The sequence below is a fragment of the Drosophila gunungcola genome (genome assembly GCF_025200985.1).
Source record: "Drosophila gunungcola strain Sukarami chromosome 2R unlocalized genomic scaffold, Dgunungcola_SK_2 000004F, whole genome shotgun sequence".
NCBI classification, from domain to species: domain Eukaryota; kingdom Metazoa; phylum Arthropoda; class Insecta; order Diptera; family Drosophilidae; genus Drosophila; species Drosophila gunungcola.
This window is the reverse complement of record NW_026453167.1, coordinates 5,499,495-5,520,121: the sequence shown is the minus strand read 5'-3', so window position 1 is coordinate 5,520,121 and position 20,627 is coordinate 5,499,495. Positions and strand designations below refer to the sequence as shown.

The 20,627-nt window shown below is 38.7% G+C and overlaps 2 protein-coding genes across 9 annotated transcripts in view; both read right to left on the bottom strand.

The window, feature by feature from the left end:
- Positions 1–18,592, bottom strand: part of LOC128254350 (venom metalloproteinase 3) — a 49,547-nt gene extending 30,955 nt beyond the window's left edge. For 5 of the 8 annotated variants that reach the window (XM_052983407.1, XM_052983410.1, XM_052983405.1 and 2 more), the window contains exons 1-3: positions 17,514–18,591; positions 11,211–11,331; positions 4,502–4,951 (exon numbers count right to left, since the gene is read on the bottom strand). In XM_052983407.1, the coding sequence (XP_052839367.1) occupies positions 4,502–4,951; positions 11,211–11,279 (519 nt within the window). In that variant the 5' untranslated portion in view covers positions 11,280–11,331; positions 17,514–18,591. Of the gene's footprint in view, positions 1–4,501; positions 4,952–11,210; positions 11,332–17,513 lie in introns of all 8 variants that reach the window. The other 3 variants (XM_052983404.1, XM_052983403.1, XM_052983411.1) reach the window with 2 other exon arrangements.
- Positions 8,473–10,220, bottom strand: LOC128254351 (S-phase kinase-associated protein 1). Its single transcript, XM_052983412.1, has one exon. It carries the CDS (start codon positions 10,119–10,121, stop codon positions 9,651–9,653), a length of 471 nt encoding a protein of 156 aa, XP_052839372.1. The 5' UTR covers positions 10,122–10,220; the 3' UTR covers positions 8,473–9,650.
- Positions 18,593–20,627: the final 2,035 nt, after the last annotated feature.

Here is a 20,627-nt window from a genome sequence, read left to right as displayed (position 1 = left end):
GCAAATTAAGCCGAAAAGTTGAAAGAAGAAAGACACAAATGACCCGGAGCGACGAACTTGGCAAAGTGAAAATTAGCCTCTGAACTCTTTCTGTTTCTTCGCTGGTGCCGAAGCGAGAAGAAGGTTAAAGCATTAGTCTCAGGCCCTTAACCCGAGCCAAAGACGATAATTTGCCATTGTTCGATGGAAAGTCTGTACTGTATATCCCACACGCTTTCAGTGAGTACGCAGCGTAAATCCACGAGCCATTTAGCCAAGTTAACCGACAATTAACGCATTAGACGACGTGTGGGCGTCGCTTTTTGTTGGTTCGTTCCATTTGTTGGTTTGTTTGCTCGCTGATTTGTTTGGCGTCGTTACGCATACGCCGCATTGGCCGCATTCGAGCTGCCCATAATAATAACTTTGGATTTATCCATTTGTGCGCATGTGTGTGTGTGTGTGTCGGCTGATTTGCTTTGGCAGTTAGCTTGTTTATTACGCACCATTATGCATTGTATGTGAGTCGAGTCGAACTGGATTTGTTGTTTGGCTTGAAGACAATGCCAAGGCTGGTACTGGCCATTATTTGTCTATTATTCGGCCAATTATGTGACCCATTGAGTTGTTGTAGGAACTGCGATCTTTGCCCGCACCGATTCCAGGCACTTGGATAACTTCATTGATTTCAATGATAAGTTAGCAAGTCAGTTCCTCGTTTTTTTTTTGCCCTAATGGCTGCAAAAAGGGAACGAACAATTTAGCTTGTTGGCTGGCTACAAAGCAACAAGCCGCTCGGCGTTAACAATAACTGCAACATGAGCATAACAACAACCACAGAAACTGTCAGGCCGTGGCAACAACTTTTGCGGCCTTATGCAACCGATTGCAGCCGCACAAAAAACACGCCAGTGGGAGGGAGATGGCGAGTAGCCAGGGAAATGCAGCCCGAACTGCTTTCTAAGCCGCAACGTTTTCCTGCCACCCCTCATCGTTTTTTCAGTTTTTCATTTTTTGCGGAATCGCAACTTGCATCGCCCGCGCTTTTAAAAAAATAGTTAAAGAGAGAGAGAGAGATAGAGTGGGACACAGTGAGCTAATTTCGAATTCATTCAGCTGCCAAATCGGCCAGCTCATTAATCATGCTTCTTCGCCGCCGACAACAAGTTGGAATCGTTTTGCAATGACAAGATACAATTTTGCCTCTTGTGAAACGAGTGCAGCGGCGGCGGCGGCAAATGTGTGGCATGCAGCAAAGGCTTTTACACACACACACTATTTTTTAATTATGCACTGCGCGTTAGCACCCATCAAAAATGCATTTTGAAAACTTAATTATTTTGCTTTCAGTTTCACTTTGACTGGTTGGCGTGAGATATTTAATGCAGTTTGGTGGAGGGAGGATGGAATCACTAATGCACGCTTAAAGCCCGAGTTCGTTGCCTAAGTCTTTCGTTTGCGGCTCGATTTTATGGTAATGCTCGAACCCCAAACTCCCGATCGGGGCAGGTGGCCAAGCCTTAGCCGAAGGGGATTGTTCTTCTCGCCACAGTCATGATCCACGAGCAATTGGTCATAGTCCACAACTGTCTGCAGATTGCTATCGTAGTAGGTACCTTGGGTACTTCGTGAAAACCCGGATCAGTTGCCTTCTGTTTTATTACTCCAGCCAACATGGAAGTTAAGCCAAAAAAAAACAAACTTTACTTTAAATACATCTTACAAAATAAATGGCCAGTTTAAGTATTAATTGATTGTAAGGGTTGTAATAAGAACATTACATAAACTTAACGACCAATATGTAAATTTATTTATTTAATGATGTTTTCAACATTTGTTTTTTAATTATTTTTTATTTGCCTATGAAAATATTTGTTGCCTTCACTTTCTGGTACAAAAATCCCATTTACTTGATTTAGCGCTCCCCTCTTTCAAGCCGTTTCCATTTTGCCAGATACCTGTGCGACTTTTGTTTTCATTTCGCCTTATTTCTGATACTTTTGCGGCTGCACTGACCTTTGTGTGGAGCCTATCGCCTTCATCGATTGAATGCGGCAGTGGGAGTGCCGAGCAACGCCTTGTGTTTGCCTTTTAACTCCTTGGCATGCCTTGGTATTAAAGTATACATAGCTTCGAGAGTTCGAGAGAGGGGTGAAAATGAGGTTTCCACCTTCATAGTTGAACAGAGAAATTTTCGCCGCAACACAAAAAGTGATTGCACTTTTATAACTTAATTTTAATTTCCAATCGGAAGGCGAAAAACGCAACATATTCCCTGAGCCTTATTAGTTTTTGTGAAAAGTCAAAATAAATAACGAAACGGGGTCAGTTTTTCAGGCTCGATATCAATGGGATACTATTTTTCGGTACTTTTGCGGTTGGCAAACAATAAAGCAGAAAAAAGATACAGAATGTCAGAAATTAGAATAAATGTTTTTTCATGGCATTTTTTGTTTCCTTTGACTGCTGTTAGAAGGTCTCTGACAAAGTGCCGCCATTACCAAAAGAAAAAAAATATCACAAAATTCGACATAGAAAACACTGAAATTGTTGTAGTTATGTGGTCTATATCTTGAGGCCATTTGTTTGTGGCATGAGTCCAAAAAACCGAAAAACAAAAATAATTGCCAAGTCACAAGATTCAAAAGGGGAAAATGCCTTTGCGTGGGTTACTCAATCTTGCGCAGAAAATACCTAAAAACACTGTTGCAGCTTATTTCGGTTTTAATTAAAAGTGACGACAAAATCCGCTAAGAAATGAAAGAAAAGTCTAACGAATCTTTCCGCATTTCGTAGTGCCAGGCTTAAAAACTGAAATTATCACACATAAATCACAAAAAAGGCAAAAACAAGACGCAGAAAAACTCCACAGTTGGCAAAGTCCAAAGACATAAGAGTTCGCGTCGCCGAGTTCATTTCTTTTTCGGCTGTCGCCTGACATGACATTTCACTTTCATTTCCGAAGTGTTGTGTCTTGCATTCAAAATTATGTTGTGTTTGCAGTCCGCCCTCCCCCAGCGACGGTAATAACCGCCGAATATAAAACTCGTAATTTAAAGTGCGATCAATTGATTGTACTTCGTAGGAAAGAAGCACGCCCACCACAGGCGCAGAAAAACAACAACATGAATAATGGGTAAATGGGAAAATTAAATTATATGTACAAACAGGCCATGAAAAGGCGTTCGACGCCAAAAGAAAGTGAACCTTATTGGTAATTACAAAAAGTCACGTTCATGGCTCAACTCGACTAACTGAATTTTATAGGAACTTGTGGGTGGAAAGAGTAAATATTAATACTTTTAATCTATTGTTATTTGCGATTCCAGCACGAAATCCAAAATTGACTGGCATTATTGTACTGATAAAAAAGGCAAAGAAAATAAAAAAGGTTAAGCTCTTAAGCCTGTTACATATTGCAGTCAATCTGTTAAGCTGATTTCCGTCCGTCCTTGACTTTAAGACAGATTTTCCTAAGACGGCGTGATTATTTTTCTCGCTCTAACAAAGAAATGTAATTAAACGTGAGCTCATAAGTGTTTGTATAAATAAATGAAAATCTCTTTATCACGTGGCCAATTAACTTTGATTAGATACGTAAGCAAGCAAAGGCAGTAACAAACTTTTAAATGCCAGAAAAACAAAGTTACGCGTAAAGTTGTAAAATAAAAACAAAACCAAACAAAACAATATATAAAAGCCCAAAAACGAAGCGTTGATAAAAGCTGAAACAAAATATCTGCCTACCTCAAGCGGAAGTATGGCGAATCAACAAATCAGAAAACGTACAAAGGCAAAACGCAACAAAAAGCGAAGTAGTAATTTTTTTACGCTACCCATTATGTAACCAATGAAAGTGCAGTAAAAGAAAGACTTGTAAGGAAAATACGTACAACAAAACTCCAATTTAGGGCATGAAAATATATGACATACATACGAGGGCCAATAAAAATCGAAAATAGTTTCAGTAACGCAAACTAAAATGGGCATAAAGAAAGGTTACGTTGTTTTGGATAAAGTGGGACATGGATTTTTTTGATTAAATAAAATTTAGTTTTTGGGAAAGATATGTTGCAACGATTGTTGCAAAATTAAATAACAATATTATCATATTGGCAACCTTAACAAAACACTTGGCCGCTTGATACATTGATAAGCTTTCTTTACTTTTATAATATATTTCATGAAATTATTGCAATTTTAAAGGGAGTGTTGCAAAGTCTAGCCTAGTGTTTTTTATTTAAGAAGATAATTAGGTTATTAGCTAGTATTTGATTTTTTGTGGGGGACCACTTAAAGAATTAATTTATCTTATTTTATAATTTGTTAACTACTTCCTTTTCTAAATCGTAGGCTAATCTTCTTTCTCTGAATTTGTAGTATTACTAATCTTATTTTACAAAATAAGGTTTTATTCCTAAAATTTTAAAATTAATCACTAGATTAGACAGGCATTCCTACCAATTTCCATACCCTTACTCTTATTAATTAAGATCAAAACAAATTGTATTGCATGACTTACCTCTTCGTGAACGATCTCCTGGAGGTCAAGGCCGTGGGTGGCATTCGGTTCGCTGCCCACCGTCCACATGCGCAGCTGGTGGGGCGCGCCCTTGAAGAGTCCTTGGGTGGCGCGCAGACTGAGGTTCAGGTGCTGGCCGAAGGCGCTGAAGGAGACGTTGTGCGACTTGATGGCACTCACTTCCGGCCCGAAAAGGTGGTTGCCGCCCGAGGACATGGCCTCGTGCTTCAGCTCGCTGTAGTAGGCGTTCTTGCTGAGATCCTTTTTCACGTGATGGGGCGGCAGGGCGGCGTTGACCTTTGGCCCCTCGCCAATGCTGCGCCGCCGCCGCTGGTGGTTGTGGTTGTTTTCATGGTGCAGCAGCTGGACGAGCTCATAGTGGGGCACTGCGTCATGGGTGTCCACGTGGAAGACTGACTGCAGCTGCTCCGGCGACATTTGTTTGTGCAACTGGAATTGGAATTGGAAATGGAAATGGGTGAGAGAAATCAAAACGATCGCATGGACAAGTTGCCCTGGGCAACGGCTACAAATTGTAGCAATTGTCAGATGGATAATTGAAAAATGATCAATAATTCAATGCAATAATTGAGTGTTTGCCAAGCCTTGTCGGCGCTCTCACTGGCGGCGTTTGCTCGGTTCGTGTTTGCATTGGAACCCTCAAGAGCTATCTGGAGATTAACGACTAAGCCAGAGCCAAAGCCAAACGCGGCTGGGTTTTGAGTATCTTCGCTAACTGGGTCAGGGTCAATGCGGCGTTTGATAGATTTATTTATTGTGTGCAGACACACATGTATTTAAGCACTTCCGAATCAAACGAATCGAATTGAACAAGAAGCAGAAACAAATATCGAATAGCAAGCTTATCCGACTTGCGTGTAAACTTTTTCTTTATAACCGCATATATTGTGTGTGTTGGCCATAATTGCGAATTTCAATTAAAATCAAATTAATTTTATATTGTTATTAATGGACTTTTAATCTGTGCTTATAAATAGTTGTATTCTTCTATTCAGTTTGCTCACACACTCAAAGAGTTTGGGAATTCCAACTTGAGTTTATTTTTATAAATGAAGTAGTTGGCACTTGTTTAAATTCATTCACAAACTCAGTTGGCATACCGTTCTAAATGACATTCTACATCAATCAATCTTGGGATTTTTTTTTTGGTTGCATTTCCGTTTTATTTATCTGCCAAATCTGCATCTCACTTGCAATGCAATCAGCCATCAGCAGCAGTGGTGGCAACAACAACCAGATCTGTTACAGGGTCAAAGCTAGAGTAGAATTTCCTTAAACAACGTCTAAGACGCGAGCGCAAAAACAAAAGACTCAGGCAACGAACTTGCTGCCAGTAAGCGGTCGGCGATTTAGGCAAATTTCTTGCATTTATTTTGCCCGAAATGGCCTAAAATGAGTCAGAAATGACGACAGCGCCGCAAAAGAAACAGTCGAAAAAGAAGCAAAGCACACACAAGACGAAGGTAAACAAGATAGCGAGCCGTCTTGGCCAAAAGTACAAGATTCACTTTTACAGTTAAAACCCAGAGGTGGTGAATGATGATGACACTGCCGGGCATAACCGTAAGCCCGGCTTGATGATTCTTTTATAATTGAAACCCAAGCGGCGAGCTGGCAGGTGAACAAACGCCAGAAGAAAAACCAGACGCTCGCTCAGACGCACCGGACAATGCCAAAGAGTTTTTACTTTCATTTGAAACGTGTTTTCGACCACAGACAACAGGAGCCAGCTGTTGGGGTCGCATTGAGCAACTTTTGCCTTCATCGTCGTCGTCGTCTTTGCCCCATTGAAAGTGAAACTGAGGCTTGAGAAAGGAAAACAGACGCAGGCAGCTACTCTTTCGATGAGGCGTTGAGTTTGCCACTCGAGTGCGATTGCGGCGAGCCGAGTAGTTGATTTCAGTTGAGTCGCGGTCGCGTCGAGTGGAGTGCAATCCCTGGCCATAGGGCACTTGGCTGGCCACATTTGGAAAGTCTTGCACCTGCAGCAAATAACAATTATTCTCGTTTCATTTACCCTCTCTGTATGCAAATTCCGAGGCGCTGTGACCACACCCAAACACCAATCAACACTTAGCTCTCCGGCCCTTGTGGCCAATTAATCGCAATTAAAAACAAATGAGAGAGAGAAAAAAAACTACGATCGGCAATTACGAATTATGCAAAAAAGGCGGCATCCAATGAACAAGATCACCAGCGACGATTAGAGAACCAGGGCTGCCAAAGGTTCAAAGCTGCATAGCTTCATAGCCGGGAAAACAGTTTAAAGACCGAAAATGGCCTGAACATTATATAAATCATTGATAGGCATCGTAAATTACAACTCCAAAGGTGTTGAAAGAAGTGGTAAATTCAGCCTCAACAAAACAGACAATTGCGAATACTTAATTGTAGATAATCAGCATGGCTTTTAAGCTGCCAGATTAATTATGGGTTTAATTTGAGTAAATAAATTTAATATTATTTTTGTTTTCTTGGTCTCTGTTGTTTTCAATTATTAAAGAAAAATTGATTTAATTCTTAAAATATTAACCAGAAAAATCTTGTGATTCCTCGCAATGTATTATTTGAATTTATTTTAAAGTACATTTAAATATTAATCAGACAAGTCATATGATTCTTCGCAATTCATTATTTGTTTTTATTATTATTACTCACAACATAGTAATAATTCTTCGCAGCCATGAAGCTCTAATGATTTCTTGTACATGATATCATATTTCCCAAGACTCTTAACAAAATGTAGTTTATTAAGAACTAAACTGAAGCCAACCAACTGGATCTAGAAGTCCAACGAACCAAATCCAGCCCTAGCTAAACTTGTCATTCGATTCGATTGGTTGGCAGTTGCCATTAAGTTGCTGTTTACCCAGCTATTTGTCCAAGCTTAAGTTTGATTTTATTTTCGGTTTTCGCCGAGTGCAATGACGGATATTGTGAAATTTGCGCTGTTCGTAATTTGTATGGCTAGCTGAGCTGCTGCTGCTGCTGCTGCTGGTGCGCGGGCAATTACTGAAATTGTGCGAGATTACTCATACGCCCGGTGTGCAAGTACAACGCTATAACCGGCATGACGACGAGTTAGACTTCGATGGCGGTGGCGGTGGCGGTGGTGGTGGTGGTGGCAGTGTCGACCAAGTGCAATCAGAGTCAAGTCAAAGTAAAAGGTGTAACCGCCATATTAACGCAAAAAGTGTGCTTCAAATTGGCTCTGGTTGAGGCCAATACACTGTTTATGGCCAACAGCGGCCAGCAGTGTTTGTTTCGCAATTGTTTTCCTCTCTTTCCAGCCGGTCAAAGTCAACAGCGGCAGACGTTCGAAAGAGTGTCACTCGACCTTTCGCGCAGTCAGTCAAACACAAAGAAATTATTCACTCACAAAAGCCATGAACGGCTATACAGGCGTTGCGGATTTTGAAGATTTTGGAACTTGGGCTTGGGTTGCAAGTTGCGAGCTGCGAGTTGCGGGTTGTTAACTATTCACCAAATTGCGAACTCGTCGGCGTTCGTCTCTTTTCCTTCCATTTCCTTGGGTGTGTTGACCTTGTCGCCACGGCTGACAAGCGGCGGAAATTAGCAACCGCTTCTGTCGGCGTTAAATTTTCAGGTTTTAACTTCGCCCATTTTGGAATTTTGTGTTTATGCCAGCGATTAGCAAAGTGTGAAAAGTTCAGGGTGTTACGACACCTTATCCAAAGCGAATTTTGGGTGATTTGCCTGTTTTGGTAAATAGGGTTGCTAATGGCAAAGAATATGCTATACCAACTTCAATGTCAGTATCATATTTAATATAATTATTATTATTAAATCTTTAAATATTCCTAGGAAGTTAAAAACTATTAATAGAATCTGCATAATATCTTCAGTTTCATCTTTGATAATCTCTTAATGGAAAATTCTTTACTTTGCTGGATGATAATTGTAAAATTCTTCGTTTCCGACTCAAAAACTGAACGATTTTCTTTCGATTGCATAATATCTTAATCAGCCGGCAATTACTCATTTGCTGACATTCCCCCGATTTTCATATAACCGTACGCACACACACAAACACACTGAAAAACAGCGGGGAGAACGTGACCCAAGAACCCAAGCGCTCAAAAATGAATAAAATAAAAGCAAAACCAAAGCTTGAGCCGTGACAAAGAACTGGCAACTGTAGACAAAAGCAAAAGGAGTAGATCAGTAGCCAAAAAGAAACGAAAACGATCCCAGGAAAGACAAAAACAAATCGTGCCACAGGCCGTTCTGGATTTCACAATTAAAGGCTTAATTTATTTGGCCGGCAATTGATAGGCCAGCAAACATTTGGATATCTCATATTTTTTTCTGCATTTCTGACAGCACATAAAACAGAAAACAAAAAAATAAAAACAAAAGCAGCAAACGCTGCTGACTCATTCGAGTTCGAATCGATATTCTTGTGGTGTTTTGCATGTCTCAAGTCGGTTTTTTACATCACTTTTTTTCATGCTCGGCTGGGATTTGAAGGGCCTCGTCAAAGTTGTTAGTCTGTTTCTTGTTGTTTGTTGTTGTCGTTTCGGTGGTTGTTGTTGTTGGTGTAGCGTGTCAATTTTAATTGCAGTGGAAAACGGAGACGAAGTCGTTTATGGGGCACATTTTTTATGCCAGCGCCATTTATGCGGCCATCGCAAGGCTAAGGGGTCGATGTCTCTGGCAAAGCAAACTTGCTCCAAAAACACGCCGAAAAATCATGGTCTTTGTTTTAAAATTTCCCAAAGAGATTAAAAAAAATGATAAGACAACTTTTCTATATTAAATTAAAAATCATTTTAAAGCCATAAATATTTGTCTTAATTTCAAGATTACCACAAGTAAAGGCTATAATATCGTAAACTTGAATAACTATTTTTTGAGAGTCATAACCAATTGATTTATATCAAAATAGTAGTAGTAAAAAAATATAAAGTGCTCAACAAAATACCTTAAATCAATACACTTTTAGTCTTGCACCTGCCTCATTTAATTTACCAAATAAAAACCTATTTAAAGCCTTAAATATGTTTCTTAATTTCAATATTACCACAAGTCAAAACATCTAAAATTTAAATAAATATTTTTTGAGTGTCATGGCCAATCGATTTATGTGCATCCCAAAGGTACTGTGCTACTGCTCGGTGAAGAGTGACTGGAACTCGGCCAAAGAGGGGATCTCGTCCAGAAACTTGCTAATCTGGGACACTGGGTCTCGTCTGCTGTGAAAGACGAGTTTCATGGCACACAGCTTGTACAGCCAACGGATGTCCAAGTAATTGGAGCCCTCCATCAAGTCGCAAATAATCTCGATTTCGACGCGTAGGAACTCTTTGTCCCAGTCGGATGTTTGGAGCTCGATATCTACGGCTGAAACCGGTACGTTTTTGGCCACCCAGGCGGGCTCTTCGTGACCCTGGTGGAACTGGGCCCACAGGAGGATCTTGAGCAGGACATCGCTGCGAATGCCGTGCAGCGGGACAACAACGTCCTCGTCCTCTGCATCCTGGCCAAGGCGACACATCTCCTGAATGACCAACGAGCGGCCCAGCAGAGCCATGTCCACTTTAATTATCCTGCCATCTCTTGTCTCCAGACGCACCATTCTCTAATCGAAATCTGCACTCGTTTGGGCCTTAAATATTTGGAAACTGGCAAAGTCATGGCCTACTAATAACTATCTAAAAATGTCCACAAATAAATTGTAGTACTTGTAAAACATTGAAAATCTTAGTATTTGTTCTTATGTTACTATCTTTATTTGAATGATTTTTGCAAAAATAAGTTCCCTAGCACAAACACTAATTAATATTTGTAATTTGTATTGTATTTGTAATGTTTTATGAAAACGGGTTCATAAAGTTGACATTTCAATCAAAATTATTTTTAATAACAAGACTATTTTATCTGTAGGAAAAAAACTCATATACAAGAGCAGTAATTTTATTATTTTAACAGCAAGTTGAAATTGGATAAGAGACCATTTCTGTCTGCAGGAAATTTAAAGCGAAGCTGGTTACTGAATTAAAACAACCTTGGACTAGCTTTAATCATGAAATTTTCCTCATTCAAAGCCAAAACATAAGTGACAATGAAAAAGAAAGAGGGGAAGGCGGCTAACAATTAACCAACGCCAGCAAAAAGTGGTAGCAATAAAAGTAAATATAACTGAAAAGGGGGAGGAGGCAGACTGAAATTCACTTGAAATAATTACAAGAACTTTTTACGTCTGACCTTGGCCATAATTTTGCTGTCCGAGCTTTTTCTTCAAAACAAAACGAAACAAAACAAAACCAAACAAAAGCCAACGTAAGCTGTGTTGTATTTCAATGAGAAATACCCATACAATCGCGCTCAAAAACAGAAACCTGGGCCAAATCACACAATGCCAATGCTTAAACGTTTTATTTCTAACGTCGACGACTCTCTCTACGACTCTCCGCTCTGTTTTGTAATTTAATTAATATACAAAAAATGTTTTTGTATTTCTTGAAATGCTAATTACGCACAATGCGAATGACAATGAAACCGCTGACTGGCGGCCATTTGTTGTTGGGTTTTTTTTAAACCGTTAACAGCTGACTTTAGTGAGTGCCCAAAGGTTATTTAAATCGCATTGAATTGATTGATTGGTTCTTGGGCTCCGAATGAACGTGATCGCAGCCATTGGCCTTCGAGCCGGGCAAGTACTTACATCTGGCAGGGCCTGGCATACTGTGCTGGCCAAGAGGAGCGCTGTGATAAGGACCAACGTTGAGGACATCTTACTGTGGCGGTCGCCTAGGGTGCTAAGGTTATCCTTAAAAATGCTTAAACTGTAAAGAAATAATAGAAGACAAGATTAATTAATGAGGAGTTTTCAAAAAAACAACAGGTTAATTGGTTGAAATAAATTAAAATTGAAATTAATAAAAATATGTTTAAAAAGAAAAATACTCTAAATTCAATGAAAAGCCATTAACGGTGCTTTTTTTTAGTTAAGCAGGGGTAACACTAAAAGTATTTATTTAAAAAAAGTACTTTAATATATCACCACAAATCAGCAATAATTACAGATAGTTTAATAATTTTAAAGGTACACCAATTAATCAGCTTCTCTTAACTGTTAACGACTTTTTTAAGCCAGAAACTCATTGTATCTTTACCTAGAAAGCAGGTGATTGGGTGTGTCATATATTTTATGGAAATAAATTTATTTTCCTTATTTTGGCAAAATCTGATAGCACCCTTCAATCGTAACACTTAAATCTATCCTTTCCCAACCGCTGCACGCAATTGCAGCATGCAAAATATTTATTTCCAAAATAATAGTTTTACTATCTCACATAAAAACAGTTTTTCCCTGCCCACAAACCTGTCTTGGTCATGCTCAAATGAGCATTATGTTTGTAAAACAAGTACAATAAGCATCGGTTGTTGCAACTTTAACGCTTGTTGTTGCTTCAATTAATATTTACTTTTATTTTTGTAGAAAGAAAAACCTAGTTTTCTGGCCCGCTGGCTGAGTAATTAATTATTGCATAAGGACAAGAAGCAGCCTCGGGGCTGTAAAATAATCTTGTCCGGCCCTCTTGTTGCCTGTGTTGCTGCTGTTGCTGCTGTTGCTGTTGCACATCCGCCCGGCATCGAATGCGGCTAATTGTCAATAATGATGCAGCGATGCGTGGCAAGAGGCGAACAGCATCCATCGCATCCAAACCGGCAACAACATGGCCAAACCTTTTGACAAACCAACCAAGAAAACAAACAGAACTGACCAACGGCAACAACAGCAGCAACAACAGCAACAACAGCAACAACGGCAGCTGCAATTTCATGTTGCAACTTCTCAGCGGCGTTTACGACAAATTGCATGACATTTTATATCCCCGAAGGTTTTGCACAATTTGCATGCAACATGCCGCAAGATCTGCCGTGGCCCAGTTAAAGTCGAAGAAAGTCTCGCCGGCGAATCAATCATCATCAATCCTAATGCAATGTTCGGCAAAGCAATTGCCAAAAACGGGTGTAGCTCAGCCCAAGGGCAATGCCCCAAAAACATTTGCTTATGGTCTTTCCACAAATTGTAAGTCTCAAAATTTACAGAGTAAGCTACAAATCTTCAGACCAAAGAAAGTGCAATTTTCAGGCAGGTGTGGCAGGTGTTGAGCAAAAATGGTAAAAAACATAATAAAATATTCAAATAAATTTATTACCAATTAAAAAGACTTAGAGCACAAACTTAATTTTATGGTCTTGGTAATGAGGTAATAAATTAAATAGTAATTAATAAATATTTTTTATGAGGACCAGACATAGAACATCGTTACATCACACTTAAAACGTTGTTAAAACATAAAACATAATTCCAACTTTTGGCCAAAGGTCACATGGCTTGTGCGCAGGTGTAATAACTCATAAAAAAGCAGCAAAGCAATCATATTAACCGAAAGTGCAATTTGGCAACCTTCAAGGTAAGACTTTCACCCAAAAAGCCAAACACGAATTAAGAGCATTGAAGAGTGTTAAACGAAAGCCGAGTAAATTGCATTAGCTGCACCCAAATTATCAGGAAATTTGAATGCACATAAATAAAACTGAAGCCAAAACGTGACCGAAAATAATCTTGTTTATATTTCGATTCATATTTTACAATACACACCAAATCAGATTATGAGGCAAGCGAACGCAGGCCAAAAAGATGGCAGCTCCATTCAGTCTATCATTTGCATAATTAAGGTCGATTAGGGTCGAATCATTTGCCATATGTGTGTGCCCATGCATAAATCTGAATCTGAGTCTGAGCCAGCTCAAGGTTACGGCTATGGCAAAACTGCTATTTGATTTATATTCAAGCTTGCATAATTCCCGTTCATATTTTTATATAATTACGGGCTTAACGAAAAAATATATGTGGATAAGTAAAAAAGATACGCATCATCAAATGTCAACCAATTTCAAACAGAAGCTGGCCCAAAAGTGTGGAAACGGAATTGTGCCAAAAAGCCGCCGAAACGGGGAGACAGCAAAGCAAGTTGCATTGTCAGCTTCCGCATAATTATGCCGCTCGGCCATATATTTTTTTTTACTTTTTTTCCCCCGCTTTTTTGTGGCTTTTGCTTTTGCTTTGGCTTTTACCATAAAGTCAGCGTCTGTTTCGGTTTATGGGAATTTTTTGGGTGCTGCTGCTTTTAACTTTTGCTTTCTTAATGAATTTGCTGACACAACCCTCTGTGCCCGAGTCTGTTGTAAGCTCGTTGTCTCGATCTTTTAGTTTTTGGAGGGCGTCAGCGTTTTCGTTTTCGTTTAAATTGACATTGACAATTGGCCAGCACCTATCTCCGGATTGACAGACACAGACAAACAGCTGGTTTTTCGGGGGAACCTGTGTCAGCACCTGAATCGGTAGCTCTTCATTTGGCTTGATAATGAACCCATTTCCCTCATTTATTGCCAGCCTGTCTGCCAAGTGACATTGGCTCAAAGAACGGGGCGAATGAGTAACGCTGCGCACCCATTTCCCAGCTTGTCTGTAGCCAAAGAAGGCAAAAACAAAAAACAAACTGGATCACACATAAATTGGCCCAAATATGACATAACAAAGTTCAACTGTGAACGTTTTGCACAAGAGATAATACATTTTCCTTAATATTTCACCGACAATTCCGCTGCATGTTGCAGACAACGATCAAGTGGAGGTGGAGATTACGTAAAATGTCTGTGACCTGAACTTTTTGCATTTGCCCAACGTCTGTGTGTGTGCTTTGTGGAAAAGGGCGAGCGAATCTTTTGGCCATTGTTTTATAATGATAAAACAATGAATGTGTGTGGTTTGGGAACTTGCACCTTGAGTTTTCGGCTGTCGAAAGCGTTGAGCTGAAGAAACAGCTGTGCAAATGGAGTTAATGACGAACAAAAAGAAATAAAGTATGGCCAAATGTCAAATACAAATATTTGTGTGAGCCCAATTTAAATTCTAGGTTCGCTGACATAACCCATCGAAGATCATGGCTTCTAAACTGGTTTCAGGGCCGCGGCTCAAATGTCCAAAACATCTGCTCCTAAGCATATTATTCATTTATGTATATTAGATTGTTAGCCAAGACCATCCAACAGAGTTCTGCACACAAAAAAGGCATGGCCAGACCCATGGTGCGTATACGTAATGTGCTGATGGTGGGGAGGAGATGGGTTAAAAAATAAAAAGATACATCACCGAAAAACAAGTTTGAAGATATGTACCTTTTTTTCCTTGTCCCCCCAAATTAATAATTAAAATGCCATTATAAAATGCGCAAATATTGAAAAATTGCAAGACACGGTGGAGACAAGCGGACAAAAAACCAACCGCACTGCGTATACGTAATATGCCAAACTAATTAAATTTAAAGATGAGCCAGCAATGACAGACAATGGCAAGCGAAAAGCCAGAGAAAGAAAATAAATAAAATATTTGCCCAAAGAATATGCAACTTCATAAACAACAAAAACATGAAAACCATATTTCGGAATTGAATATTTACTCCTGTTTCGTTGTTGTTTCTGTCTTTTGCTCTTGCAATTATTGCTGCTCTTGTTATAATTTTTCAGCTGCTGTTACAACATGCAATGCCGCCAGCAACAACAACTACAAAAACAATAACAATAAACTGCACTGATTGCGTGCTGCGTCAGCGTCGCAGTCGACGTTGTGGTCGAAGTCGGAAAAGCCGTAAACCGCATGAAAATGAAAGTGAAAATGTAATTGAAATTGAAGAAGACGTCGGCTAAAATGTTTGACTTCAACTTTGCTTCGATTTGTGCGATGGTTTCCATGGATTTTTAATTTTATTTGCATTTATTATTTTTTCCGATTATTGCCTTTTGTAAGGCAATCGTAAACTTTTTAGTTTTAAATGTAAGTCTAATGGATTTTGGCAATTGTTTTAAATTGCTAAATCAATCAATTGATTTCGTTTTAAATGGTTTAACATTTGCATATTAAATTGGTGAGGTAATAACAACAGTAATAAATAATTCTATGTATTTAAAAGTTAATTTTGTCATGTACACAATGAAAGACGTTTTAAAGATTTGTGTCTTCGGTATGTCTTCTTCTCAAAATTTGGCAAAAACAAATTAATAAGAGAAAGTCAATGAATAGCGAATCTTTTAATAGCTAGTGGTTTTTTTGTGCAAATAAGAATAATTAACTATGATTATTTGGGCAAATCCTTAAGTTTGAGTAAAGTTTTCATATCATTTAAATAAACTTTATACAAAATTTAACAAAAATCAAATACATACTATTAAAAATAATATGAAACTTAAATAAAAAAACCATTTACAAGCAAACATATTATGCGTAAATAAAAAAAATAACCTGAGTACATTGACTACCCTGACAAACTATTCCATGAATGTTAAACAAACTGAAATAGCAACAACAACTAAGTAAATTGAGTGGCTAGGCAACTGAAACAACACAACACAAATAAAAAATGAAAAACAAACAGGTTACTCGAGTTTCGTCTTCGCCGATGTCAATGAAAAAGCTAAAAGAGATCCCAAGACACAAATCGCGGTATAAAAGATGAATTGAAAGCGAAATGAACTCCGAATCTGATGAATGATCGCTATCGAATGGCACAAATAAATGGGGGTTTTTGAGGAAATCCACACAAAGCCCCAGAAGGGCTGTTGTTACGTCGGCTTCCAAAGAATATCAATAGCATAGAAAGTGGTGGCAAATCGATGGATATATGGCTATAATCGAACAAAGGCCGATCCGAAAGCTCAAAGCTCTCGCTTTTTCTCTCGCCCTCTCACTCTCTTTGTTGAAATCAAAAACTGCAATAATTGCAGCAAAAATAACTAAAATTCAGTGCGGAGAGCAAAGCGTGGCGGGCAATAATAACTGTAGCAATATTACAAAATCGCATTGGTCCGTGGCTGGCAAAAGCCAACTGAAAACTGAAAACTGAACACTGAAAAACACACCAAAAGCCAAACTCACACAACAACAATGAGATAATAAGCCCACAACAGCAATAACAACAAGTCGGCACGAAAAGTTGTTTCAGCGAAACAAAAATATAAAACAAAACCAGCTTAACTGAACTTAAAACTGGGAAACAAGCCCATTTTGTGGGCTCAACTAAAAGCAGACCAGAGTATGGTATAAAGTCGTATACGTGTATATATCCCCCACCCAAGACTCAAGATCCTGCTCTAGAAATCTTTATTCTCGCTCTGAATCATTTTAGGGACAAAGGTCCCTTACGCTTCAATTTTTATAAATTCATTTATTTATTTATCACTTTTAATCCTAGATAAATCCCCTATATCTCTTCCTTTTACTTAATTCACCAATTAGCATGTTCAAAACCAAACTCACATATGAAGTAATAATTATGACCCAAAACTTGTCTGCAAATTAGTAAAAGCCAGCACAACATGTTTTTGTTAAATGAGGCAATAATCAAAATCAAAGATCAAAGAAAACTTTGATTTTTTGTAGATAGGTTTGACATGTGCTGACTATAATACTTTTAGATTAGTTTTTTTTTTTTAATGGAACACTGGTAAACAAAATAAGAATATTTTTAGTACCAATATATTAAGTAACTAATTTATAGTTAAATAAATAAGTAGAGCAATAACAAATAAAGAAAGTGCAAAATGTTACGCATTTTAAACACGACCCCAAAATTTAACATTCTATCAAAAAATTTACAAAAACAGATTGAAATTGTTTCAGATTTTATTTAGTATTTACCCTTAAACTGATATTAAATGCCACAATGGGTACTTTAATGTACATTTTCCTATTTACAAGATATTGAAAATTTGTATTTATCGAATAACGATGAACGATCTACAAGAAATTATAAAATCTTCCCAACAAAATATATAAGAACTTCCTAAAGGATTTTTAATTTTTAGTTTTTTCACTTTAAGTATTTCTACAAAATAGTATCTATTCATGTTATATTAAAACTTAAAATTTGTAACTATAAAATATTGTTTAAGAACTCACCTAAGTTGGTTCCTTTTTGCTTCACCAAACGGATTTTTATGAGATTTTCAAGTTTTCTACAGCACTTTCATATGCGGGCACAGAGCACTATCATTATCGATGCGAAGGGATTGTGAATATTTCAGGAATTTCTCAACTTTCAGTTTAAGGATGGCCGATTTCAGCGGTATCTGTTCCGAGTGCTGTTCTGAACGCGCGGCGGTCTGCAGAACACACAGCCCGGGAATGGTAGGATTGGAAATCGAGATGCAAAGGTGGGGTTGGACCGTGGTCGGATTAGATCGGTGGCCGTTACTGGGACTAAAGCCGGAGCTATATATCCAGAATCGGGGCACAGAACACTCGCGATCGCGAACGGAACGGAAAGAAAGACGAGCAGCGATTAAGCTGGAGGCGGTCAGTGAGCAAAGATTAAATACGGCGTGAAATTTGCTTGGCAGTGAATTTTTTTCTTCTCATTCGCTTATAAATTTTTTTTTCTTTATTTTTGCTTTTTAATTATTTTTTTTGTAAACGAAATTTATTTTTTCACTCAATTTCGTTTCATTGCGAGCGCATTGCTTTTATTATTACTTACTTCCCCGCCTTCTGGGTGGGGAGGGGGCTAAGAACACAAAAAAACATAAACAATGAAGAGCGCGGCGACAGCGACGTCGACGTCGACGGCAGCGGTACGAATAATACTGGGTGAGTGCGAGCGGGAGGCCAGATGGCAGATTCACTTTTTGTTAATAACTCTTTTTACTTTTTTTTGCTTTTTGCACGATGCGATTACGAAAACGGGGTAAAACGGGGCGAGAGATTGCAAATTGAGCTTTGTTTTTTTGTTGGGGAATTGCACTTTTGAGCTGCTCTGACGTCACGATCTTGTCACTGCACTCAGATAGAATATATTGCATATATTATTGTGTGGCAGCTGTAACAGTCACTTTTGGGGATTTTTCGAAAATTTATTTTGAGCGATCTGCATAACCGTTTCTCGAAATTGAAATTGAAATCCAAAAGGTTGGCTCGTGGCTATGTCTTTGACGGTTTTTTGTGGCCGTCTACGGAAACAGGTCGGCGCACACTAAAGTTAACGCTCGCTGGGGCCGCTCCACGGAGTCCAAAACTGATCCAAAGCTGGCGGTGCGAGCGGGACGGCACCATCGGCGGTCCGAGAGCGGAGCTTTGGGCCAAACTGCTAGACGACGATCTGATCTGCTGGGTCTGCTGGGTGTAAGCCAAAAGCCAAAAGCCTTGAAAGCTCGCCAACGAAAGCGAAAACATAAAACACTTGCGTTTTTCGTTCCATAGTTCGAGCCGAGCTTCGCTTTGAGCCAGCTTTTGAGTGAGTTTTGTTTCGGCCAATACAATGCTGTGTGTTTCGAACTCCGTTGAATGACTCTTTGAGCGAAGTCCGCCTGATTAATGCTGTAAAGCCTCGCTTTAATTAATCTTTAAGCGGGAATCTTCGCATTGAAGATGTTACGAGTAATTCGAAACATTTGACATTGTTTAATTGGCGAAACGAATGCTAAATTAATTAAGAAGGTGTCATTTGGGCATTGACATCGCTGACACTTAGAACAGGAAACTGAACAAAACAATCGTGATCCCTGTCTAACGGTTGAGATATAGCAGTGGTAGATTCATCTAAAAACTCATTAGCTTCATAGTCTATTTTTTTATAGTTTATGAATCCATTGACAAAAAAACTAAATATATTTCAAAATCGATTAAAAAAACGACAGTCCTAAAACCATATCCTTTCTACATTTAATGAAACTGAAAGTTTAATTTTAAAACTGTGCTTTGACAATAAACAGACAGTTTTAAAGTGAAAGTATTAATTCAATACATAATAATATAACTATAATATACTTTTTAATTTAATTTCTATACTGGAGAGTATATACTATAGCTTTACTTTTAAACCATATAAGTTTTATTTTGATCATTTGTGGTATTAATTTAATGCCCATCTTATTGAGAAATATTTTAAAATTCCTGTAAAAATAGTTTAGATTCTATGACAATTTTTTTTTTAGGTGTAGCTTTTTCTTAACCCTTAGACCATTATTATGACCCAGTGCAGTTTGAAGGCTTAATCTGAAAATTCTATACCAAAATCTCCTAATAGTGATTAACCCACTTCAACAATCCAATCCAATCCAAAATTCCATTCATGTCACTTCCCCCATTTACAATCGAGACAAAGCAAACAAAAGCGATTTTTCAAAAGTGTTAGAAAAAATCGTTTCATTCACACCAAGTTCAATGGCAGTGCGGCTGCGAAATTGTTTATGTTCGCATTGATAAAAACTCATTTAACTCCCACGTGAATAAATATATAAAATATTAAGATCAAACGTTCCATTCAAAGTGGCCCAATTAAAAAGGTAATTGTCACACATTGAGAGATCGATGTGAAGATCTCAATGGGCCGAGTTCCGAATAAAATCGGGGCACAGTGAACCGCCTACGTAAGTGCAGCAGCTGTGGCAGCAGGATCATCAAATGCTTTTTGGGTGAAACGGCAACGAACCGATCCGATCGCGGGGATGACTCAACGGAGCCGCACGAGATGTGGGATCAGAGATCTCGAGACCCAACCTCCCACTTCGCGATATATGCGACCTCATTTGCATGCCGCGAACAACCCATGCAGATCGCATATCTGCAGCATTTCAGGCGACATTTAACTCGACGTTAGAGATACCCATCTATTAATGAGCTGTGAGCTGTGAGTTCCACCCCCATTGGCACCCCTCCACCTTCTAATCGCCGATCTTTAAGCGCTGCCGAACAGGTTTCGTTTTGGCAATTGAACTCATTACTTTTATGCGGAATTCGTGTTAATTACTTTGCATTTGTTTACATTGCCTTTAAATTGCGCTGTTTATTGGCCAAGTCTTGACTTTCTCACAGTGCATCGCATTTGAGCATTTGACTTCGCAGGCATTAAATATTATTTGACACAATTTCCTTTGGTTTTTGGACAATTGTTCTCACTTTTTGTCTCGTTCGAAATTGTTGAACCCTAAACAAGTTTTTTTTTCCTGGAAAGAGCTGAAGTATATCGACGTGTGGCATACGAATTTTTCATTCTAATAAATGGGTTCCCAGGCTTTT